Source organism: Poromitra crassiceps, assembly GCF_964638095.1.
Source record: "Poromitra crassiceps genome assembly, chromosome: 2".
NCBI classification, from domain to species: Eukaryota; Metazoa; Chordata; class Actinopteri; order Beryciformes; family Melamphaidae; genus Poromitra; species Poromitra crassiceps.
The window spans coordinates 84654075-84678801 of record NC_139624.1 but is presented as its reverse complement, the minus strand read 5'-3'; the positions used below and the strand labels follow the sequence as shown (position 1 = coordinate 84678801).

General features: G+C 41.4%; 1 protein-coding gene across 1 annotated transcript; it reads left to right on the top strand.

Moving 5' to 3' along the window:
- Positions 1 to 2216: 2216 nt before the first annotated feature.
- On the top strand, positions 2217 to 4415 carry zic1 (zic family member 1 (odd-paired homolog, Drosophila); the record flags this gene model as incomplete). The annotated part of the gene is made up of 3 exons (XM_083632199.1): positions 2217 to 3180; positions 3637 to 3800; positions 4221 to 4415. 3 exons carry the CDS (start codon positions 2217 to 2219, stop codon positions 4413 to 4415), a joined length of 1323 nt encoding a protein of 440 aa, XP_083488325.1.
- Between the last annotated feature and the right edge of the window lie 20312 nt (positions 4416 to 24727).

The following is a 24727-nucleotide window of genomic DNA, read 5'->3' as shown; positions in this document are numbered from 1 at the left end:
ATTATGAAACATGACGGATCTAAAATATGTTTATTAAATGGCCTTTACTCGTGGAATGCATGAGGCTCGCAGCTGTAGGCTACTCCGACCACACGGCGTAATGCAAAACTTTGAAGTGCTATTTCTGGTCCCAAGTTGTGCATGCAGTCTTGACGACATGGAGCAGGGAAGCTGCATATATATAGGCTCCCAAACAAAAAGTGAAGATTGGTTGCGCTCACTGTAAATCCTAAAACAACTCCTGGTAGCCATTTTGCATTCTACACTATGAATTTGATACATCAAGTTCATTTTGAATAAGTCGAACGGCTCTTGGCTAATAAGTGGCACGCACCTTTTGAATACAAATCCATGAATGCTATTAAAATGGTATTGGCCCAAATAGGAAGCATGGAAACTCCTAACACACTTGGAAAGTGCTGAATAATTCCATTCAACTCTTGCCTTGGCACAAAAATCCTCATTAGCCTCACTTGTTGCAAGTCTGAGACTGTTTTTTTGGCTCTCCCCTTTTTCAATGACATGCCATTCTTACCGTTTTCCACCTGTTGAAAGATTCCTCCAAATGTGTTTTGTAGTAGGCTACTTTAGAAAGTTGCATCAAGTGATAGGTCTAGCCTACTTGTTAAGCTGAGAACAACAAAACGCCCTCTCTTCCCATGGTCTCCCAAGACTGAGTTTGAGAATGTCGTAGAAACTAGTAGCCAAGAAGATATTTTAATGGTTCGTATGGCACGTCTGTGCATGTGGCTTTGAACTCGAGCAGCCGGAGGTTCCTGCAGAGAGCGCCGCAAATCCCACTTGATAACTTCGACAACCCACAACGTTTTACACACAGGCTAGATGCATCAGCTCGCTTACAAAAATGAGTAACTTGCACAAGCACAGCCAATGCGTGATGATAGTCGATCCAAGTTAAACATATAGGCAAATATCAACATATAGGTTGCTAGCGAGTGGGATGTGCATGGTGTGGAAATCTAATGCGCAGATGTTCATGGTGTGAATTCCACTGGACGAAGAAATTGCGTTAAAGGGAGAGAGAGCTGCAAAATTGTGAGTGCGTTCTTGGACAAGAGTCAGAAAAGAAAACTTGGTGTGGATCCCTGTGAAGTGGTGGCTAAGCTGAAAATAAGAAACGTTAGAGTGATATCAGTGCGCAGCCCTTAAATTCCCCATGTCATAAGACCGAAGAAAAGACCCCGCTGGATTTGTCACATTTCTTGACAAAAGAAATAAGGGTCAACCTTAAAATGCAATGTATTGATTATGTAATGCTATAGGCCTATTTGTCTGGTCATGGCATGATCCTGTCCTCGTTTCCCCTTATAGCATATCAACTCCACACTTGAGCCTATAGTGTTTTAAGCATTCTTCAGAATGAGAGAGACAGACAGACAGAGAGAGAGAGAGAGAAAGAGAGGGAGAATGGAGATGTTCGCCAATGCGTAATTTGCGCGTAAAAGGTAACTGAGAGATGCGCACAAAATACCTCAGTGTTAAGTGCTTCATAATAGAGAGAAAAATGTCAACCATACCACAAAAACCTGTGCTTGGTGATCTAATGCCCCTGGGTTAACAAAGACAGTGCACATTTAGTTAGTGCAGTTATGGCTGTAAAACGTGCTTCGACTTTCTACAAGGTCCATTGTTGTCTTATGCTTCTCAACTGTTGTGCTTTATTCTGCCTTTTAACCAAATCCACAGTCAGCAATCTCACAATATCTGGGATTGATGATGCAAAGAGGCCAATAGAAGTGTGGGCCCTGCACCATGGATTGTTATTTGGTGAGTGGATGTTATTGGGGGGAAAAGGACTCCTCCAATGAGCGTCTGGGTACAGGGTCATATGACTACCCCCCTCCTCTCTCATTCATCAGGGCTGGACTGTGTTGTCTTTTCAATTCATTTATCTGCAGGAATGATTGCGACTATCAGTCTAGAGCTCACCGCCTGACTGAGGAGGTGAAAGTTGCGCCACAGGAAGATAAACCGCAAAATACCATATTGCATGTATACATGCTTTTGCGTGTGCATCGGATGAGCGGTATAGGGGGATTCCTCTCGTCTTAAAAAAGTAAACAGAAAATCGGTGGATTTGAGAGTTTGCTCAGTCGAGTGCAGGTCTAAGAGACACACAGAGAGGGGGAGGAAGAATATCTGTGCGTGATTTTGTGATTTCTGCTCTCAGTCGTCTCGGCGAGTCTAGACTGAAGATGCTCTTGGACGCAGGACCGCAGTATCCCACCATAGGAGTCACTACTTTCGGCTCCTCACGGCATCACTCAACAGGCGAAGTCACGGAGAGAGAAGTGGCGCTGGGGATAAACCCGTTCGCGGACGGGATGGGCGCTTTCAAAATAAACCACAGCTCCCACGACATTGGCTCCGGGCAGACGGCGTTCTCCTCGCAGGCTCCCGGCTACGCAGCAGCCGCCTTGGGACACCATCACCACCCGACCCACGTCGGCTCTGCCTACTCCACGGCGGCTTTCAACTCCACGCGGGACTTCCTCTTCCGAAATCGGGGTTTCGGAGATGCCGCCGGAGCGCAGCACAGCTTGTTCGCCTCCGGGAGTTTCGCAGGGCCACATGGACACTCTGATGCGGCGGGGCACCTGCTCTTCCCGGGGCTCCACGAGCAAGCGGCGAGCCACGCGTCTTCCAACGTGGTCAACAGCCAGATGCGACTGGGCTTCTCGGGGGACATGTACGGTCGGGCAGATCAGTACGGCCACGTTACAAGCCCGAGGTCCGACCACTATGCTTCGACCCAGTTGCACGGCTATGGCCCCATGAACATGAATATGGCCGCACACCATGGAGCAGGGGCCTTCTTTCGATACATGAGGCAGCCGATCAAGCAAGAGCTCATCTGCAAGTGGATCGAGCCGGAGCAGCTGTCGAACCCCAAAAAGTCGTGCAACAAAACTTTTAGCACGATGCACGAGCTGGTGACCCATCTGACGGTGGAGCATGTGGGGGGGCCAGAGCAGTCCAACCACATCTGCTTCTGGGAAGACTGCGCCAGAGAAGGCAAACCGTTCAAAGCCAAATACAAACTTGTGAATCATATCAGGGTACACACCGGAGAAAAGCCCTTTCCGTGTCCGTTCCCCGGCTGTGGCAAAGTATTTGCTCGATCGGAAAATCTAAAAATTCACAAAAGGACTCACACTGGTAAGATCCGCATTGACTGACCCATTTTAATCCCAAATCCAGGCTGATAATGTCCTATCAATATGCATGCCATCCGGGTTATTGTTTATTATAAGCATGCCGTAGTCTATTCACTGAAATGGTTTCGGTGCAAATGTTGACATAAACTATTGCCTTACGCTTGTTTTAGTCATATTATTTACTGTTAAGTGTGGTATTTGTAAAATAAAATAAAATGCATTAACTGAATTTATTAATTAGCCTAAATCGGCTATAAAATTATTTTGCAGCCTATGTGGTTTATCAAGATCGGGGGGCGGGGGGCTGGGGGTTGGATGCATGTGCAAAGGCTGCATTTTCAAAATAACTTAATTGATTGAGTCTATAGTTAAGCACACGTTCTTAAAAAAATAATGCATATTATAATTTTGACAGCTTTCCCAGTGTGAAATATTGTATTTAACTCTTTTTATTCAGGTGAGAAGCCATTTAAATGTGAGTTTGAAGGCTGCGACAGGCGATTTGCAAACAGCAGTGACCGCAAGAAACACATGCATGTCCACACGTCGGACAAGCCCTATCTCTGCAAAATGTGCGACAAGTCATACACACATCCCAGCTCCCTCCGAAAACACATGAAGGTAAAACGCCATGGCTTATCCCCCCCCCCCCCCGTTTTTATTCATTCACATTATACATGTGACTTCTAATATGAATATGCAATTTAGCCTAACAGTACCAGGATATAATCATTTATAATCCTCTTATAGGGAGAATACATATTTTATTCAGTGTTTACATGAACACAGAACACGTGTCAGCTTAATTTGCGTTGACACTCATATATTTTTTTTCTTTTTATCAACTGACACCATATTGAGAATTAATATCTTAATGGGAATTATAATGTTTACATTGTTTGGGGGGTATTGCAGATATAGTCCAATCAGAAGTTTTATTTTGTTTTGATATTTTTATATATGATTAGTCTACATTTCCACAGTAAAACGCCTAGGACGGCATAAATTGAGTTTTTTAAACATATTTTCACCTTATTGCAGGTCCACGAAGCCACCCAGCAAGCCCAACCATCTCCAGCGGCCAGTTCAGGGTATGAGTCGTCAACGCCTCCCACCATAGTATCACCGTCCACAGAGAACCAGACCAGCACCTCCATATCACCAGCAGCATCCGCAGTACACCACACAACCAGCCACAGCACGCTGTCGTCAAATTTCAATGAATGGTACGTGTAAATATTTTTGAAAAGACTGCAGCATTCAAACTGCTTGGAATCAGACTTGAGAAAGTCGGACTGAGAAAATACGGGAGGCCCAAACGATCAATTAAAGGCTGTCTAATAGCAATGAAAGCGAATGCATGGACAAAGGAGGCGAGGACAGCCAACTTTTTTCCCCTCAATATTTCTTTGAGTCTTTATTTTTTACTGAGAGACTGCACAAAAGAGATCTCAAAAAAGCATGCATATCTGCGGGTAGAGGCCTGATTTTTGTACATAACGATTCACCAAGTTGGGGGAAAAATGTAATATTTTATTTTGTAAATAGTTCTATCACAGTTTAAGGGAATTTGTGAAAATGTGGTCCCTAGATATATGGAAAATGAGATGGTTTTAAGAATATTGCGATGAATAGACTTGATTGAAAAGAATGTTATAGTTGTGTACCAAATGTGAATTATTCAGTATTACTACAGTCTACACGTCGACCTAACCGACTCTTAGTATTAAATGTGCTTTTGTAGCCTTCAGTGCAACATTTCGTCCAAGGTCCAGTTTGAGTAGCACAGTATCATTGTTGTTATTTAATGTCATGTCGATAAATCGTGTAGTGAAAGCCTGAAATTCCGTGTCAATCTGTTTATGTACGTGATAAATATAAAAATCTGTCAATTGCCTTGTCTGCAAGGAAGTATTATTACATGTAAGTAGCTCAATTTTCCATATTTATCCGCATGTAAAGGACCGGTAACATGTTAGAAATGATCGGTATTTATGGAGAAATGCGCTCGTATGTAAAATTTAGTTTACAAAAATGTTTGGATACATTTCGTACTATATTAAAGGATTAAAAAATACAATAATCCAATGCGTTCAAGGTTATTGGTTTTAGTGTTTTGAGTTTGATCTCAAAACGAGTGATGACTGAAGGGTTCATTTATAGGGTGCAATAAAAATCTGACCAATTTACTGCAGATTAAAATACAAATCTTATCTTGATAGGTCGCCATAATACGCACACTAACACATTTGCATTAGAGTTTAGATGCAAGCATTAATGCAATTGCAATGTCTGTGCAATCAAATTTGGAAAGTGTGTGTGTGTGTGTGTGTGTGTGTGGGGGGGGGGTCATTTAAAAGTAAAGGTTGTTATAAGCGCACAGCACAGGTCCCACGGTCCCAGTGAATTTTTTTCTGACAGTTAATAAGTAATTCCACTCCGCATTCTGTATCTTCTGTTTATCCAAAATTAACATCATCACGCGACTTTTGCCCCCGAGTAATGTGCAAATTAAAACGATTAATCACGGCAGTTGTTCCTCAGTGTAAACCGGAATAGTTTGCGTTACTTAATTGTTTGGGAATCTAATTTTCAAATCTAATTTATTTCCTGCATTTGTGTCGGATTTCATAGATTAAGGCAGAGCTGAAGAGTCAATGTGCTCCTCATTGTTCCTGGTTGCAGCTTGCTTGACCGCCCCATTAGGCAGAGATCACATCAGCCAGACGCCAGTGATCATGATCATGGTTAACACTGCCAGGGTGCAAAAGGCGACAGACAGGGAGCTGGAGCCACGATCTGTCTGTCAGACGATCTGCAGCTCTGTCAAAACTATACCAGACATCCGACATCCGACAAAGAAACAAAATATCCTACAAATTTCATTAAAAAAACGCACTTTACGCACGACTCAAAACGCACTTTACGCACGGCAGGAGTGCGTAAAGTGCGTGCGTGGTGAATGTGTGTGTTTGTGCGCGCGCGTTCAGTCCGTGCGTTTTGTGTGTGTGTGTGTGTGTGTGTGTGTGTGTGTGCGTGCGTGCGCGCGTTCCCCGACTCTATCAGCAAAAATGCATGACTCCAACTATAGGTGATTTGTTGAAATGTATTCATATTTTCTTTTCACGGACTATTACATTCGGAGATAAATGAAAGATGGTATAAAATGACTTTTTCGACTCTATTTAACACTATCTATCGAGGTTCCAGTGCATATGCTTCGTTGATGCACTGCTATAGCAAGAGCTTTTGGCAAGTCTGCAAATTGCAATGTGAATTCTTTTTAGACAGTCACTTTGCAGCTTTATAGGAAAATGTTCACACGTAAGTGGAAATATAAATAGTTTAAACTGCACGTGCAAACTATCTTGTGTGATTTATACGCTGGCTGATGCCAGATGTATTTATATTTTGTTTATTCCAGACACAGATTGACACATGCAGGGAATGCTAGGACAACTCACTTTTCTTTCTGAAATTTAGTGGAGGATAGGAGTTTTTCAAGAACAAAGAAGAACAGATTAATGTTTTCCTGTAATATAACAACGTGTTTTATATATTGCCCCCTCCCTTTTGCGTTATAATGACCACGAATGGAAGATAGGCTATGTTTATTTTTAGTTACTACATCACTAAAGGTATTTAAAATGGGTATATAATGTCAGACTATAAAGTCAGACGCTGTTGCGCTTTCACTTTGCTTGCCAATATGGTGGAATGCAAAGAATGAATTGTCACTAGACTGTCGGGTTCATCTCTACTTTATGGTTCTGTCATATTACATTCAACTTGGCCATGGTCTAAACAAATCGCTCGTATAAGAGGAGTCGACGATTCGATAGGCTGCCATGCAGTGCGTCTCATGCCAGGACAGGAACAGTGTGGACTGTGGACATGATAGCGATTATAGATCAAATAAGATCTCCAAAACATCCGCTTTAAGTCTTATCTACGCTGATGGGGGGGGGGGTTGATAATAATAAAACAAAATATCGGGAAGCCGCCAGCTCTATGAATATTTATTAGCAGCGCTTGTCAAACCGAGCCTGACGTTTGTGTTGCTAAGGCAGCTGAGCATGTGTTTGTCCCTTAATTTCATTTATTTCTTTAAAAAAAATTTAAAGTCAGAAATGTTTTTCTCAAAATGAGCTTGTGGCAAATACATGTTCTAGCCATTTGACAAATCAAATATTAAATATTTAGTTTACTTGTATTTTTTTCTCCATGCATAGTAGCCTATAGGCTACACATCATTGTTCAATACCCATTGTCAGGTGTTGCGCTGCACCCCATTAGCATTTCTCGTGCATCGGGAGCTTCCTCATTGACAAATAGGTTATCATATTTTGAATTGTGTGTGCAGATGAATGCACCTTTTTAGCTGATCACCCCGCCCACCACCACCCACCACCACCACCATCACCAACAAAGCACCCCGGCAGAACTTAGGGCGACTGACACGTGTGACCCATGGTATAGTCCAAGAATAGAAGAAAGCTATAATGTGTTGCCCCTTGATGGATGAGGTGCCCATGTTTTTGCCAGCTCTCTGATCTTAATGCCCAGCTGCTGTGAGTCAATGGAAACTAAATCGATAAGGGCAATATTTTTTGCACTTGAGTTTAAGTTTCGAGCAAAATGATCTGTTTGCAATATGAGAGGAGCATGTGATATCCATCTATTTTTACAAAGTAAAAAAAAAAAAAAAAAAAAAAAAAAAGAGAGAGAGAGAGAGAGAGAGAGAGAGAGAGAGAGAGAGAGAGAGACATATGCTCTAATTTGCAAGTCATGTAATAGCCTGCAACTCTAATGGTATGATTTAGGTTATAATATAAGTCAAATATAATCAATCAATCAATCAATCAATCAATCAATCAATCAATCAATAAATAAATCAATACATAAATAAATAAAATAGGTCAACGTCAAGTCAAAGCAGTTATATTGGCATAATATACTTTTGAGAATGCCCCCAAAGCCTCGGTTTGCATGCGATACAACTACAAGCTTTCATTGACCTTAATAGAGAAATCCACCCACAATGAACTTCTCACTTTGACGATTATGGAAAATGATTCGTTTAAAGAAATCGGACGATATGCGGACTTGCAGAGCTTGATCTTTTGAAGTTTGGATGCATGGCAACTCAGCACAGGTGCAACCTGGGATGCATGTAATCTGTATTAACAGTTAGGTTAATGCACATTTAATGCATGGGTACAAGCTTTAAAAGATGCAATGCTCATAACCTAAGGTCAGACAGGTGTTCACGTAGCCTATTGCAGGACTCGATCAGCATCGAGGCATTCGTGTCATTAGGTTACCAAATAGTCAAATTACCAAACATGACACACTCAATTAAAGCCCCAACTTGATTTTTTGAATCATGATACATTATGGCGCGTGTTTACGTGTTAAAATTGTATATTTAAAATGAGCCAGGCATGCAGTTTGACTATGGATCTATACATCTTTATTCCATGGGAGGGAACTCACCTGCCCACATTTTTATTACGACTTGAGTTTACCACATTTTTAGGCTGACATAAACATTTGAGCTTAGTATAAATTCATCCATATTAAACTGATGCAAGTTATAGGAATATCCTATATTTTAAGGGATAAAAAGCACGCTATTCTCAATCTTTGGTGATGTGGGTTTGCTTTGCCTTAATGAACCACTTGAGGTTTTAGTTTACAACCATTTTTACCACATGATCTTCTCTGATTGGGACATGAATCTTTAGCTTTGCCACTGACTCTTGGTGCTAAAGGCAGGTTGGGCTCACAGTGACCCCCGGTGCATCAGTTGTGGTCTCTGACATGCTATTAAGTTTAGACAGGAGATTTGTGGAGGCGCTGACATTGTGTTGTCGCGTCCTGTTGACGTGTTGCTAAATGAGGGCACTCCAATTAGCTCTTTGCGACAGGGAGAAACTGCAAGCACACGGCCCTGCTCATATGAAGAGAATCCACGAATAATGTTTTACCTTTATAGTCCAACACATTTACAATGCATGGAAGCTATATCACTGCCTTGCTCAATGCACATACACTTTGAATGGTCATTTTGATCACAGTCATCTAGTGACATTAATTTATTATAAAGCATGCACAGAGTTGATGAATGAAATGAGTCAGCTATATCAAATCCGCTACATTTGGATTTTATGCAGAAAAAAAGAAACGATGCATGAGCGGCCTGGTTGTTAATGTAATGTTCAATTGAGAGGTTTTCTCGTTTAGAGCAGCTTGTCGACATCTGCGTCTCTGATGAGTCTGATAATGACTCGTTAGCTTGGAATTAGGATGTCCACCCAAAGACATCCGATTTTTATCGATCCATCACATATAGATTAAAGCACAAGAGCGAGGGAAGAGGAAACTACCCAATAACCAATGTAGGCCTATTAAAGTGCCTAATATTGTCATTAGCCTGATACAAACGTGTGTTTTTCATCCTGTTGCATACCGTTTTATATCCCATCAAGTTTAACAAAGAATTCCAATTAAGCTAATTGCCATGGTGTAGACCAAAACCTGTTTTGAATTTGTAGCCTCAAAATAACCAAATTATGTTTCATTATTCCTACACTTTGGACATGGTCAGAGAGGTCTACACCCCATTTGGTCCTCCTCATATTCTACATAAACAAGGATTTCGATAAATTAGTTGTGATTAGGCCTTTGTAAAAACAAAAAAAAAAAGGGGGGGGGGGGGGGGGGTACCACATCTGTTTAGGTTAGATCCCCCTCCCCAACCTAACTGTAGACTCTGGATTATATACCCTGCTGGTTTGGATGTGTGGGGCATAGCCATAACGCAAGACAAAAAAACAGAGACAAAAATCCTTAAACACCAGGACTAGAACTAAATTAATTGAATATTCAAACGTCACAATATTCTTATATGTTAACATGCACGTCAACACCTCTAACCCAATTGCAGCTGCACAACCACCTTCAATTCATTGTCGTTTTCCTGGGCTACTCTCCAAACTCCTCAAACATTTTTCAGAGACAGTGGCAATAAACATGTTGTTGGCTTGCCTGAGGTTTTGACTGCAGATATTTTAAATAGAAATGGATTTCATTTTTCCTGTCCTCATGAGTAAATCATTCCCCTCAGAAAAAAGCATAAAGTGAAACACGCAGCAATTGCAATTCCCTTGGTTAGGCTCCTTTTTAATGCTATGCTAATATCCACACTTTTTCAGCAAATGCATGGCACTTTGTAATTGTTTTGGCTTATACTGTGGTTCAGTTTGATTCAGATAATGGAAGTACATCCATCATTAGTGTCCGGGGCTCTGTGTGTGTGTGTGTCTCTGTGTGTGTGTGTGTGTGTGTGTGTGTGTGTGTGTGTGGGGGGGGGGGGTATATGCCAGTGTGCATCCGTAGATATTTCCTATCCCTTCCTTTCAGTTCTGTCATCAAGCCTATTCAGGATGGAGTAAAACTGTGGCAGCCTTACCGTCATGCCAAAACCCTGGTGAGAGAAGGCCTGTGTGGAGATTACACTGTAAAATAGCATGCTGCAAAATACCATCACTCAAGAGCACTGCACATACAGCATTTCTCATATCGACTAATAAGTTGTTCAGACATGTAGCTATCAGCATTGCATCGCTTTTTTAACACAAGATAAGTTACAATGCTTGCTGCAATACCTATGTTCCACCCCTCTGCAGTGCATTCATTTATAATGGTACTGGCAACACTGAAGGAGAGTGATTAAAAGTAAAATTTGGCAAAGAAAATGTGGTATGTAAGGTATTATCATACCAATGCATTTGGCATGGGAGATTTCTCACCAGCTGCATCAGCACGACACAGGTGGAAAGGCAACTTGAGCAGTGCTGGGAGCCAAGAAAGACCTGGAAGCTGTGTGTGTGTGTGTGTGTGTGTGTGTGTGTGTGTGTGTGTGTGTACGTGTGTGTATAGGTGTGTGTGTGTGTGTGTGTATGTGTGTGTCTGTGTGTGTGTGTGTGTATGTGTGTGTCTGTGTGTGTGTGTGTGTGTGTGTGTGTGTGTGTGTGTGTGTGTGTGTGTGTGTGTATGTGTGTGTGTGTGTGTGTGTGTGTGCGTGCGCGCATGCATGCGTGTATGACTGTGCACCAAGTGTGCAGTAAGTGTTGAACTGGCCTTATGTACCACTCACCTATTACTGAAAAGCATTTTTAGAACATGTAAAAACATCTTCTTCCATCTTTTAGGGAACTTCTTTCAGTACGACTGTATGTGAGAAGTTATTCAGGACTGATGAAGTGATGGATTGTTGGATAATTGAATTGTCTCACAAAATGATCCAAAAGGTCCTGAATCCATGTGTTACTTAATAAAAAGTGTTGTACATTTGGTGACAGTTGTGTGTAAACTGAAATGTGTGAGATCGTATTCGTAGACCTCAAGGCCACCAAACATATCCCCAACATGCCTACGTGACTACATGGTCCAACCTGTGTGAAACAGCTGGCTCCTGTAAGTATCCCATGCACAGTTCTCTCTTCTTCTTTTTTTGACTGTGATATTCCTCGATAACACATTAAACCCAGACATACTGTATAGTTTAGGTGAGAATGAGTGAAAAATGGTGATGTAACAGAGGGACATCATTTCCAAAAGCGTTGGCGACCTCTGTGCGCCTTTGACAGAGATGTAAGGAAGCTGTGTGAAAACAATTGACCTCTCCAGCAATATCAGTTACATATTGGAAGCCCTCGACCCTATTTTAAGAGGTGAGAAGTCGGGGGCTAAAGCCTGCGCCCAACCACATGTCCACTATCAACATGGTATTGTCAAAATAAACGCCAATTTAGTCTGAAGATGCAATTTTCAACCATATTATGGATTTGACACTTTATGAGATTCGTGACCCAAATGTATGCTAAGACAATTGCAAATCCTCACTATTACAGAAGCATCTTCACTGATGGAAGTCCCTGCGCTTGTATTTCATTATTTATGTGCTGTTATCAGTGTATTAGTCTCAATTTCGAGTGTTGGGCTGTAAAAGCACTCACCTACCACCAGGGAGATCTGGGTTCATTTCCTGGTAGCGGTACTTCCAAGCTTGGTCAGACGTTCAAATACAGGCGAGTGGGAAGCCGGTGGAGTCCTGGTCACTGCACTAGCGCCTCCTCTGGTCGGTCGGGGCACGGGGGAGGGGAACTAAGGGGGAATAGCGCGATCCTCCCATGCACTACTTCCTGCCAGTGAACTCCTTGCTGTCAGGTGAAAAGAAGCGGCTGTCAACTACACATGTATTGGAGGAAGCATGGGTTTAGTCTACGGCTCTCCCCAGATGGGCAGAGAGGGTGGAGCAACGACCGGGACAGCAGTACAATTGGGAAGAAAATAAATGGGGCAAAAATCTGGGGGGGTGGGGGAGGGGTTGGTTTGTAAAAAAAGAGTTTCAAGTGTACAAAGCAAAAGTTTATGTGTAAGTCAAATGTCAATTCTAATGTAGCTAAGCATGAGTTTGTAATGTATTTTGCTTACATTTGTAGTCTGTAAAGACAATTTGAGATAAGGGATCTGGGGGGGGGGGGGGGGGGGGAGTAAAATTTTACATTTTACAGCAGTGTGAAAAGTGGATTGCCTTATCCCAGCATCTATTTGAGTAACCAATCATTTGAGTGATAATTCAATTTGTTTTCTAGAAACAACCTTAAATCAAATTTCATATATTTTAGCTATTACAAGGAATACATCCCATTCATTCCAATTGTTCCTTGTTCAAACATGGTTTGATTGATAATAATCGGCCAAAATTTGCTCGGTCCAGGTGTTTGCCATTTATTATTTTTCCACCACCTTCAATTAATCACTAATTGGTGTTTCCACCTGCAATGGAAATTAGACCACAACATTGGCCAAAACACCACACTGCTGCATCATGACTCCATTTTTCCATAATGCCAAGATTTTAAATGCAAAGTTCGGCATAATGGAACTACCAAATTACCCCAAAGTAGAATAATCAGATTTTCATAATTGCATTTGTGCTTAAAGAACACGTGTTAGTATGTGTCTTGTCATTGTTGCTTGCACAGTGTGAGATAGTCAGTGTTCAAGGATTTTGAAATGAACTAGGCATCTACGCACGCTCGATTCCTCGCAGCTCGGCTGCTGCAGAGCCTCGCCCACAGCTCGACTGCTGCGTGGCCTTGCCTGCCCTATTGGCGCGTGCGGGTGTGTGTTGCTCACAAAATGTTATTGCCCTCAAGTTTACATGCGTGTGGGTTTGTGTGTGGCCCCCTTATGACATCAGCAGTGATGTCACAATGACTCCTTGTGTGTGTGCCCCCTTAGGACATGACATGTGTGTGTGCCCCCTTATGACATCACTGATGACATCATCAGTGATGTCACAATGCCTCCTTGTGTGTATGTGTGTTTGTGATCATTGAGACAAAAAATTTAACAGATAACAAACTGAGAACAGAGCCCACATTGCCAAATGTATAGATAGACAGATAGATAGATAGATAACATCAAATAGCACAGCTTATTTCAATGCATGCCATGTCAGGATATTTTGTCTTGGCTGAGGGAAGGGCACTGTGTGGGAGGGGACCTGACATATGTGAGGGGATGTCTGCATATGAGGACACTATTGTCTGATTTTTTTTTATCATGTTGAATTAATAAAGGCTTTCTCTACAGAAGGGTTTAGATCAAAAAGTATGTTGAATGTGTAATTCAAAGCAGAAAATAGAGTATGTTTAATGTAGTTGCTGTAGCTAGCCTATACTTGTGAAGTTAGCTTCACATCATGATTTTACATTCCTCCTTTAAAGGGACATGAAACATTTGAGCATGTGCCTCTAGTTCATTTGCATTTCAACCTCCGAGAACTCTGAAATGTACCTAGATTTACTAGAAAGATAATAGCACTAGAGTGCTAGATGATGTCACTAGGTTGACTGTACAGTACAGTAGTAAGGATTTTGAACATTTTGATTAATCAAAACAACCACAATCCAAGTCAGAAACACAACAGCATGTGAGCCTGTTAGAATTCAAAATCCTTACTACCAAACACTTAACTAGCCTGTACTCAACTACTGTACTCTACTCTGTTCTGTACTGTTATCATCAATTTGAATTTAATATCAAATGGTTCCAATCTCGAGTTATGCTTTATTTGGGTTTAGGGAAAATATTAGCTTTCAAGTTTGGATGCACCCAGCTGACTTTTTCAGTCCAGATATGGATACCGATACCTGGGCTTTGCGTATCAGCAGGCACGTGCACAGATAGACCCCAGGTGGTGCCCAAGCACCTGCCCTTTTGCCCTCTGAATAAGTGTCCTTTTTGCAAGACATGTGTGGCCAACATTACTGTGTTTCAGAGGCTCTAGCGGACCCATTTTTAACTCATTGAGTGCCATGGACGAACATGTTCGTCATTTCGTTTAGTAACGTAGAGTGCCAAGGACGAACATGTTCGTCAATTGCGTTTTTTGACGGGGGGATGTCGATCTAAGCCTCTTACATCGCCTCTTACAATATGGGAGCTATTGAATGTGTCTAACCTATTTTACAGAACCCTTAGGTGGCGACAGTGCTCTCCAGATTAGACAAAGGCCAGGAGAAAAGAGAGAAGAAGTCATGAGGAAACGGAAATCGCATCGATATGCTTGAAGCATAACGTTAGCTGTGCCTGTGAACAGCAGTCATCTGCTGCCACAATTGAGCCCCATCCGTGTCCGCTGCGATAGCCCATCCATATGATTTAGTTGCCGACACGGCGACACAAGCGTCTTTCTGAAAAGTTACATTATTCTCAGCTGGGAGCCGGGGACACGCTGTAAAAAAGCGGGGGGATGCAGCGGACTTTTCAGTGCAGATCAAACTCAGAGCAAACCGCAGCAGAGACACTCCTCCCACCACGGAGGAGGAGGAGGAGGGGGGTGGGGCACGCAGGGCACTACAGCATACAACCATTGACAGTACACACAGACCCAGGCAGCAGCAGGCTCGATGCATAGAGAGCAAACAAGCTAGAATAGGCTATCTGATGCCCACCAGCAGTAAATCAAGACCAGCAAGGTGTAGGGTCTGCGCACGCAGGGGCCAGCGCTGCTGGTTGCAGCTAAAAAATATTATTTGGCCAAACAAAATTCCTTTGTTTTCACTCTTTTATTGAAGGAAATTATTTCTGAGGTGTCATTATATCAGAAAATATTAGCTTCAGAGTCAATGATGTGCTTGAAATGTTTAATTTCACAAAAGGCTCATTATCTCAGCTTCTAGAAAAAAATTGCTGTTTTTGGTTAAATCAAGCTATCTTCTCCGGCTCATAACTAAAGAACGGAAATCATAAACGGGATCAATAAACTTTTTTTTGCAGATGATAGAAGAGAGTCTCCTCGTTCTTTGTGCGTGTTCGGTGTTTACATAGTAATATCACACAATATTCTGTGGGCCTCGAGAAATCACTGAAAACGCTTTGAAACTCTGGCACTGGGAGCGTCCGTTCTCCAAAAGTGGCTGGCACTCAATGAGTTAAAGATACTGATATGCTACGAAACTAGAATGCCTAATGCATCTATTGGTACCAGCCTTGTCATGCTAGATTGTCGGGAAGGGAGCTAAATAATGCTAACAATTTTGGCTAGGAAAAAAACTGGCATGGCCATTTTCTTGATCTCTTACCTCAATATATCTGAATGAGAATGGGTTCTATGGGTACCCATGAGACTTTACAGACGTGCCCACTTTATGCCAATCCCATGCAGTTTTTGCAAAAAATAAAAAATAAATGCAGTTCCTTTGCATGCAGTAACCTATAAATGTGTTATTTTCACTTTCTATTTGAATATTTCTGCATACTGAGGTCCCTAAAAAGTATTGGAATTACATACGACTGGAAAGGTGAGACACTTGTGGATTCAATTAGTCCAATTGTATTCATGTGTGATGATGTTAGTCCCCATAGTAGCCATTTCATTGTAGTGAGACCATTTTTCGAAACTTGACCGGCTTCACTGTATAAAATGTAATTTTTTAGTTATTACATAGTGTCTTACATATTTCTGTAGTATGTGTGCTGAGCCTGTACATACTTTAGCAAATTCATCCAAATCTGTGATCTTTATTGCCATGGTTTTCTTTCTTCTTCTTTTTTACTACATGTAATTTGGAAGGTGGGCACTTTAAATGCGTCACCCAGAGACATCACACTGTTGTTGTTTTTTCATATAAATAATTATGAGAGGGGTGCCCTTTTTTCACACAATTAATAAGCAATGCCTCACTGTGTGGAAGACACTGCATGGGATCAATCTCTTCTGTGTATATACGTAACATAAGGCAACATCAGGCTAAACATTGCTCTCCTAACTTTGTAAAACAAATTGTAATAAATACATACATTGATATATGTAATGAATTGTTATTTATTAAAATAATGGTATGGTATCTAAGGTCGGCCGGCCCCATTGTCACCGATACGATCCAGCTATTTGAGTCAGTATCAGACCGATATCCGATATTAGTATCATATCGGTACCTCCTTTCAAGTAAAGTTGAGTCTCCAGATCAAGTTATGAAAAACAGTCTGACTTTAATTGTCTAATTCCAGCTAAAGTCTTGGCAAAGATTATACAAGAAACAAGAGTGAAATCTTCCCATTCAGCTAATGAAAATGTGTGTCCTGAACTAGCACTTGCCAGCAGAGCAGCAACTTCTGGCCCATATAGACCAAAGCAACAACTAAATGATAGCTTGCATCACAATACATTGCACTTGTAATGATGGTTAGGGCTGACGAGGATCTCTGTAAGATGGGTGTTTTGTGAAGTGTCAGTATTACAGTAATGAGATCTTACCAGAATGCAACTTCAAATCGAATGTTGAATTTGTTACAAACCGGTTGAGCAATGTTCAAGCTCGGTCTCAAACAGCACAATGCTCATTTGTCAATTCAACAATTAACTTCACTCATAATTCATCCTGTATGGCAGAGCGTTGGTATTTACACCCATGGTGAGGTTTTTAACAGGAAAAAGCAGGACTAGCCTGAATAAAATCTTTGTCATGTGACCAGTCTGCTACCACTTGTTTTGAGGGGGAAACATATGACAACCCCCTCCTCTGCATCCTCACACACTCAGCTATTTGGTAGAAAGCCATGTGCAGCGGTGGTTTGTGTCTAATGGACAAGTGTTGAGAAGTCCTCACAAAGAGCCTCCAGTTGAACCTCCTCGCTAAAGGTTGTTTCCAAACTTATGGTTTGTATTCTCTGTCACCTCCCTCGCCATGTTGCTAATGGCAAGTGGAGTGATTGTGTGAAAGCAGTATTTTTTTGCAAATCATTTGGAGATATATATATATATATATATATATATATATACGGTATATACATATATACGGTATATACATATATACACACATACAAACTGTATTCAGTTGTTTGCATTTGCTTTTTGAAAATAATTGGTTCAGCTTTAAAACCCCAATCTGTAATTGCACTATGGCATCTTCTGTTCAATTCAAACTACACAGCCCCACCACTGGCTTTGTTTATGTTTTAATTCATGTGATTGAGGACTTTTTTCTTTCAATGACTGGCTGACCTGTTGATTCCAGGGCTGACAGCAAGTGAAATGCTTTTTTTGGGCAACCATTTAAGTGTGATAAGAGTATTTTGCATTAGGCTTAGGTTGGGTCAAACCCTTCAGTGCTAATGTTAATATGTTGACATGACAATATCTAAAAAATTCTATTGCCAAATAATTTCTGGATTTGGGCTTTAAAGTTAAAAAAAAAAAGTTAAATGAAATCTTAGTAATTTCCTTGTGTTTGACTGACTCACAATCTTTATATTTAGCTATAGGATTATATGTCCATTTTACAGCCATTACTGTACATGATTAGTGATCTTGAACTCTAGGACTTTTGACTTCAAGAAGCTAGTAACTACATTAGGCTACATCATGACACCATGCCGTCACTCCAAATCAGGTAAGCGCTAAACACCAAAGATCAATTCAAGAAAATAGTAAAGCATAATGTCTTTAATCAGCAAGTGATATGTCTGAAGGCAGAAATCCAGGAGGCAGTGCAGCACAACCAGACTTGAAATGATTTTGAAGAATCTTTTATTCAGCTGGTGGGTCCAGTCCAGCAACACATGCTCATTGGCCATACAGACTTTCCAACTGTGCTTTATGAGTCTATAAATTTCACCTACCTGGGTTTTATGAATTTGGCTCCTGACCAGACCTAAACATCTCTCTAGGATCTATACTGTTATTGTATTGTAGTATGCTGAAGAAATCTCCTCAGGCTAGAACATGTTTTGGTAAATCTTGTAATAAAGTCGTAATACCCTATGATTATAAATTAACTGATAAATTAAGATATTAAGTATAGGAAGAATGTACACAAATAACACCAAGGCCCATCACAATGGCGTCTTTTTTCTTAGTACTTTACTTGACATGCAATATTGAATTGGGATTGGGGAATTTTGAGTCCTTCGAAACACAGCTTTGAAATAGTGTTGGCAACACTGCAGGCTAAATATAACCAAAGGGAGTGTGTGGGATTTGTGTTGTGATCCCTTGCCTTGTTAAACAAAGCTGTGACGTAAGGTTTGAACAGTTTATCCCACTGGGTTATAGGTCAATGCTCTGTATGTTCTCTGAGCCTTTAAGATAGAGCGACTACATATCACACACCTGCTCATCGGCTCTGTTCACCAATTATGGTGTGGGTACCGGATGTGCTCAGCTCGGGGTCTGCGACTATACAGATGAAGTTAAACTCTCACATTTATTTTCAAAAAGTAAGGCTCATGTTTATGAGAAATGGACCTGTAACACTTGAATCATGATCATTGAATGTTTGTATGATTCATATTTTAATGTCTATCATATCTGATAACATCAGTAGTTTAGCTTGTTAGCTAATCTAAAGCTGTCAGACACGTTAATCCCACGTGCCCGACGTAAAATGTAGATGTTTTAAAGTGTATGAAACCCATGATCAAAATAGCCATACATTCTGACATTGTGTTACTTATGGATGGAATTATAGTGAAAATAAATTATTTCCCCTTTTGCTGGGGACCCCCTGGAACCCCCCTCAAGGACCCCTGGGGGTCCCCGGACCCCACTTTGAGAACCACTGGCCTACTACGTAGACTACTAGAGGATGCCAAAAGTTGCAGAATAGTGCACAAATCCAGTCTTTGAAGAAACATAGCTGTATTAAAAGAAAAAGTGGTTAAGAGAGTTCAGCTTGGCATTGCATGTTTTTGGCCAAGTTTTCTTCTTAGAAATTCTATACACTTTTGACATAAAATCTAATGGTAACTTCTGTGAAATGTGTTAATATGTGTTGGGGAATAAGATGTGTGAATGCCGCAAAAGACAGTTTGAGATTATTCGCATGCCTATTTTGAGGGGCAGATGACTAGGGCCAGCTTTGCATGGCTGATTGATATGTAGTTTACTCATAAATCATTTCAGTTACGTCACTCAGTGACTTTATGCTTCTTATAACACAACCCAGACAGTCTTATGGGCAGCGTTTCTGTAAATCACTCCAGCAGCATTCATGACAGTTTTGATGGTATTTGTCTAAAATTTCAAACATTTACACACAAATGTGTTTTTGTTTTTGTTTCACTGCATATTCTGAAACATCCCAATTTCAAACTAACACACTTTTTCCAACTCGTACAAGTGTTATTTCTCTTCCTCTCTCCAATTAAGTTCACAGAAGTTGAGGAGTTTTGCATGTGCAGATGGTTTGGTGAGACATCAATCTTTGTCAGCAGTGTAATAATGCAGACATTCCATACTGGGACACTTCATGAGCAGAGGAGGCACATGAGAGGGGGAGTTCCCTAAATCAAATGAAGGCTAAAGTCTGAGAAGCAGCACCCCGGTGAGGATGCAGTGGGAATGAAATTATACACAGCTCCCAACTTACACCGTCTGCATTTGTATATTACAGGAACTCGTAGAAGTGTTGTTTACATTTACCAAATCATATTCATATGCAACAATAAAAAGCAAATCTCTGAAATGTGAAATATGAACCTCCACCATGAGTGCAGGTCCTGGTAAGAGTCACTTTATAAATCATTATTATAATTTACACAAATCATCACGTTCTGATGGAAAATAATTTGGCTTTGAGTTTGGAATTATTGCCTCCCCCCCAAAACAATCGTAACCAGCTTCAGCTTAAAGGAGAATTTCGTTTTTTTACACCACGGTCCTCATTTCCAGCTTAAAATATGATGTTTTCTACCCACAAATACTTTTGGGTTCATTCGGATCCCCACAGAAGATTTGTCGCACCGAGTACACTCCTCAAACACTCAAACAGGCTAGAACGAGAGCCTGCGGGGCATGCTGCACACGCTCTGTAAATGACACTTTTTCGGTCACATCGCGGTTCATTCTGGTTGTAAATATAATGATTTAGCTAATAGCTAGAAGCTAAGCTAACACCAACACAACAGTCAACGTTGATCTGCCCCGGATGGGGTTACAGTGTTCATCTTCTTCTGTGGTTTACCACACTTCTTCAGAGAAACCACAGAAGAAGAAGATGAGCACTGTAACCGTATCCGGGGCAGATCGGAGCCGACACTTTTGTTGTTGTTAGCTTAGCTTCTAGCTATTAGCTAAATAATTATATTTACAACCAGAATGAACCGCGATGTGACCGAAAAAGTGTCATTTACAGAGCGTAAGCAGCATGCCCCGCAGGCTCTCGTTCTAGCCTGTTTGAGTGTTTGAGGAGTGTACTCGGTGCGACAAATCTTCTGTGGGGATCCGAATGAACCCAAAAGTATTTGTGGGTAGAAAACATCATATTTTAAGCTGGAAATGAGGACCGTGGTGTAAAAAAACGAAATTCTCCTTTAACTTTACCGATTAATGGGAACAATGTTTGACTCAAAGTAATGAGCATTGCAAATGAAGTTTCGGTCTATGCTTAGCAGCAACACACTCAGCCTCAATACTTTTGTGGGGATTTTGGGAGTCACGTTTTGTGAATATTCTGAGTGCTTTGAGCTTCCCAAACAGCCCATACTGCAACACAACCGCAAGCTGCAGCTCCCTTTATACTCGGCTACTATCATTAGCATTTTTTGGCTATTATCTCTTATAGCTGCTTTTCATCCACCGGACAATGTGAACATGGATTCCAAAGACATAAAACGTTGGCAGCACTTCTGATTCAAGCCCTTGTAGCCCCCCTGACTTGGGGCCAGGCTGGATGTTGACATCACACGTATGAAATTCTTGGGCACATAGTGGAATAACACATGGAAAGTATCGGGGCTGCAGGGAGACATGGGATAGAGTCTGATCACACTGGCTGCCCTTCATCTTTGTCTCTGAATACAGGCCTAAGTCAATTTGACTCCCAGCATGCCTCTCTCCAGCCCAACTTTTGCCTAATCCAATCAGCTGTCGACAGGATTGAGATGTAGTGTGTCACATGATGACAGAGTGTGATCTACAGCAAAGACTGCACTCCGGCATTCTGAATAATACTTTGCAATATACCGTCTTCCCAAAGTAATAATTATCATTCAAATGTAATTATGTTTTCAATCAATAAAACCATCAAGCAATTACCAGTACAGATTACTCTGTTATGTTGATTTTTTAGATCATTTGCTAGAACACACACTCCACCAAAGAACTGTCGGACACACTTAGTTAAAACTTTCCTTACAAAGTAAGAGAGTAATGCCATGCGGCACTAAGGTGGAATGTAGAAAAAAAGCAAAGATTTTCTGCATTCCACCTTAGTGCAGTCTGGCATTACCGCTCTTATTTTGAAAGTGCTGCATCTTCCATTATACCCATATACACCAGCAAATTAAGCCAACCTCTGTGATTTATGGTATCGATGCATAATCACATAAGTTCTATAAGACCCATTTCATTGCAGAGGTTTTGTGCGATCAGATTAGCAAAACGTGGATATTTATGTGCCCTAGCCTCGGTCATATTTTCAGCGGGGCGACCGGAGCAATAAGCTCTTAGCATGGCATAGCTGGAGTGCTTTGGCACAGCAGCGTAGCACGAAATCCCTCAGTCTGCCAGGTGCTAGCTCCCAAATCATATCCCCCAAATGTGCTTCAACAGCTCTGACAGGCAGACTGTACAGTGCTATGCTACACTCTACAGTGCTGCTGTTCCAAGCAGACAGAGCAGACATACATCACAGATGCACACGGCCCACCCACCCGCCCCGCGCGCTCAACTTGATTTTATTTTTGGGCGTCTTCCCATCTCCACCTCTCTCCGTTCTCTCATTTTTTGATTGGCTTGATTCCATGCTCATTAGCATGTCCCATTATCTGCTGGAATATTCAGGGGAATGTTTCCAGTTGCTGCCATTCCAATTATTATAATAGACAACATGGTTCATGACTTTCAAGTTTCTGGAAGTGCTTCAGCTTTTAGTCAAGGTCCTCAGTCACATGTGAGGGCTGTAGATTTTTCAAGGGCATCTGCTCCAAGCCGGCCCAGAAGAGACAGTGAGGCAAAGGGGGGGCCCAGAGCGAGGCAAAGAGGGGGGCCCAGAGCGAGCTGGAAAGATCCACCCAGAATTTGTCGAATCAAATCCTTGCACCTGGATGTAATTGTCCTGCTGCTGTGCTGGGAGTTGCTACTGCCACAAAGAGAGCAAATTAGTGGCCCGAAAATGGCGACCTGTCAAGATACAGCCTCACCTTGTATCATATTTTACCAAGACAAAACACTTTCCTTGCATTGTTGGTTAATGATTATTTTGTTCATAGGCTTGGATAAATACACTATTCTGAATCACTGAAATGAAGAGTGGATGAAATCAAGCTGCACAATACTCAACAATACAGCAATTTGTAATAGCTTTCCCAAGCGCTAAATGAATCATTTACATTTCTGTAAGAAGGAAATCGAATGCAAATGGTTTTTTGTCGTATTTAAACCACGTTCTTTGTGTCATTTCATTTTTTGGTTCACAGAAACATCCAGAAAAGATATTGTTTTCAAGAACAGTTGTCTCGTAGAGCTCAGTCAACATCTGGTTGGTATTGAAACAATACACATATATAATCTTTGTCGTTAACCATACGGATACATGTTAAACAAAGGATTTACATAAATACCCAATCATCTCAGGCATAAACATGTAGTAATAATGAAATCTATTTGAAGTCATACTCTGCCATTAATCGCCTCTTGCATAAGATCAAGGGAGTCATTTCATTGGCATTTTATTAATCTATAACTTAAACACACTAAGCCATTATAATATATGCACCAAATCACTTTGATAGAGGATGTGTGTGGCTGCTTTGGGTTGGCCTGGTGTCTGGTTGATTGTGTGAGGGGGATAGAATTACTTCTTAACTAAATAACACATTTTACCAAGATGGTCAGGATAAAGAATTAGAACCATGGGGAGTCTGGACAATAACTACTCACTTTGATGAATATCATGCGAGATAACACCAGGCCTGAGCATTTAGGAGTCCTCTCCTCTATACTGTATATATTCCTCTATATTCCCACTGCATATGAAGTTTATGGTATTCATTTCCACGCATGACAAATTAGTATTGTCACTTTGCAAAAAGATGATCGTCCCCCCCCTCCCCTCGTCTTCTTCTTTTTATTTTGGGAAGTTGTCCAGTTCAGACAAACCCCATCATGAATCATGGTTTACCTCATAATTTGACCACTTTACAGTTTGCATGTCATTTGGTCAGAGGTTATATAATATGATACTTTCAGAGCAAAATTAAGATCATATTTTAGATTACAACTGGTTATGGCATTTAGATCCATGCACTGATGAATATTTAAAATCAGAAGATGCCTGCATGGACTGGACGGATGGACTGGGTTTGCACAACATAGTTTGTTTCCATGAGCGTTCATTGGAGTGTTCTTTTGGGTTGGGTTCTGGCAGGGTGTTAAAGAGATGTGGTGAGAGTATGGCTGCGTGTATACTGGTTGGAACAGGAAGCTATGTCTAAGCATTGTGGCCACTGAATGTTTTCAGCTGGAGAGAGAGGAACTTGAGCTAAGTGGAAAGTCCGCAGCAGGGTGTGTGTGTGTGTGTGTGTAAGTGGAAAGTCCGCAGCAGGGTGTGTGTGTGTGTGTGTGTGTGTGTGTGTGTGTGTGTATGTAAGTCGAAAGTCCGCAGCAGGGTGTGTGCGTGTGTGTAAGTGGAAAATCCGCAGCAGGGTGTGTGTGTGTGTAAGTCGAAAGTCCGCAGCAGGGTGTGTGTGTGTGTGCGTGTGTGTGTAAGTGGAAAATCCGCAGCAGGGCCAGGATTAGCTCTTCGTTGGCGAAAGCATCTTTTAGCTGCAACCAGCACTCTGTTGGTCGGTCCACAAAAAGTTCACCACCCTTTAGCGGGCACAGTTTTCACCCTAGGAGGCTGACATTTGGGTTAGGGTTAAGTGTGTGTGTGTGTGTGTGTGTGTGTGTGTATGTGTGTGTGTGTGTGTGTGTGTGTGTGTGTGTGTGTGTGTGTGTGTGTGTGTATGTGTGTGTGTGTGTGTGT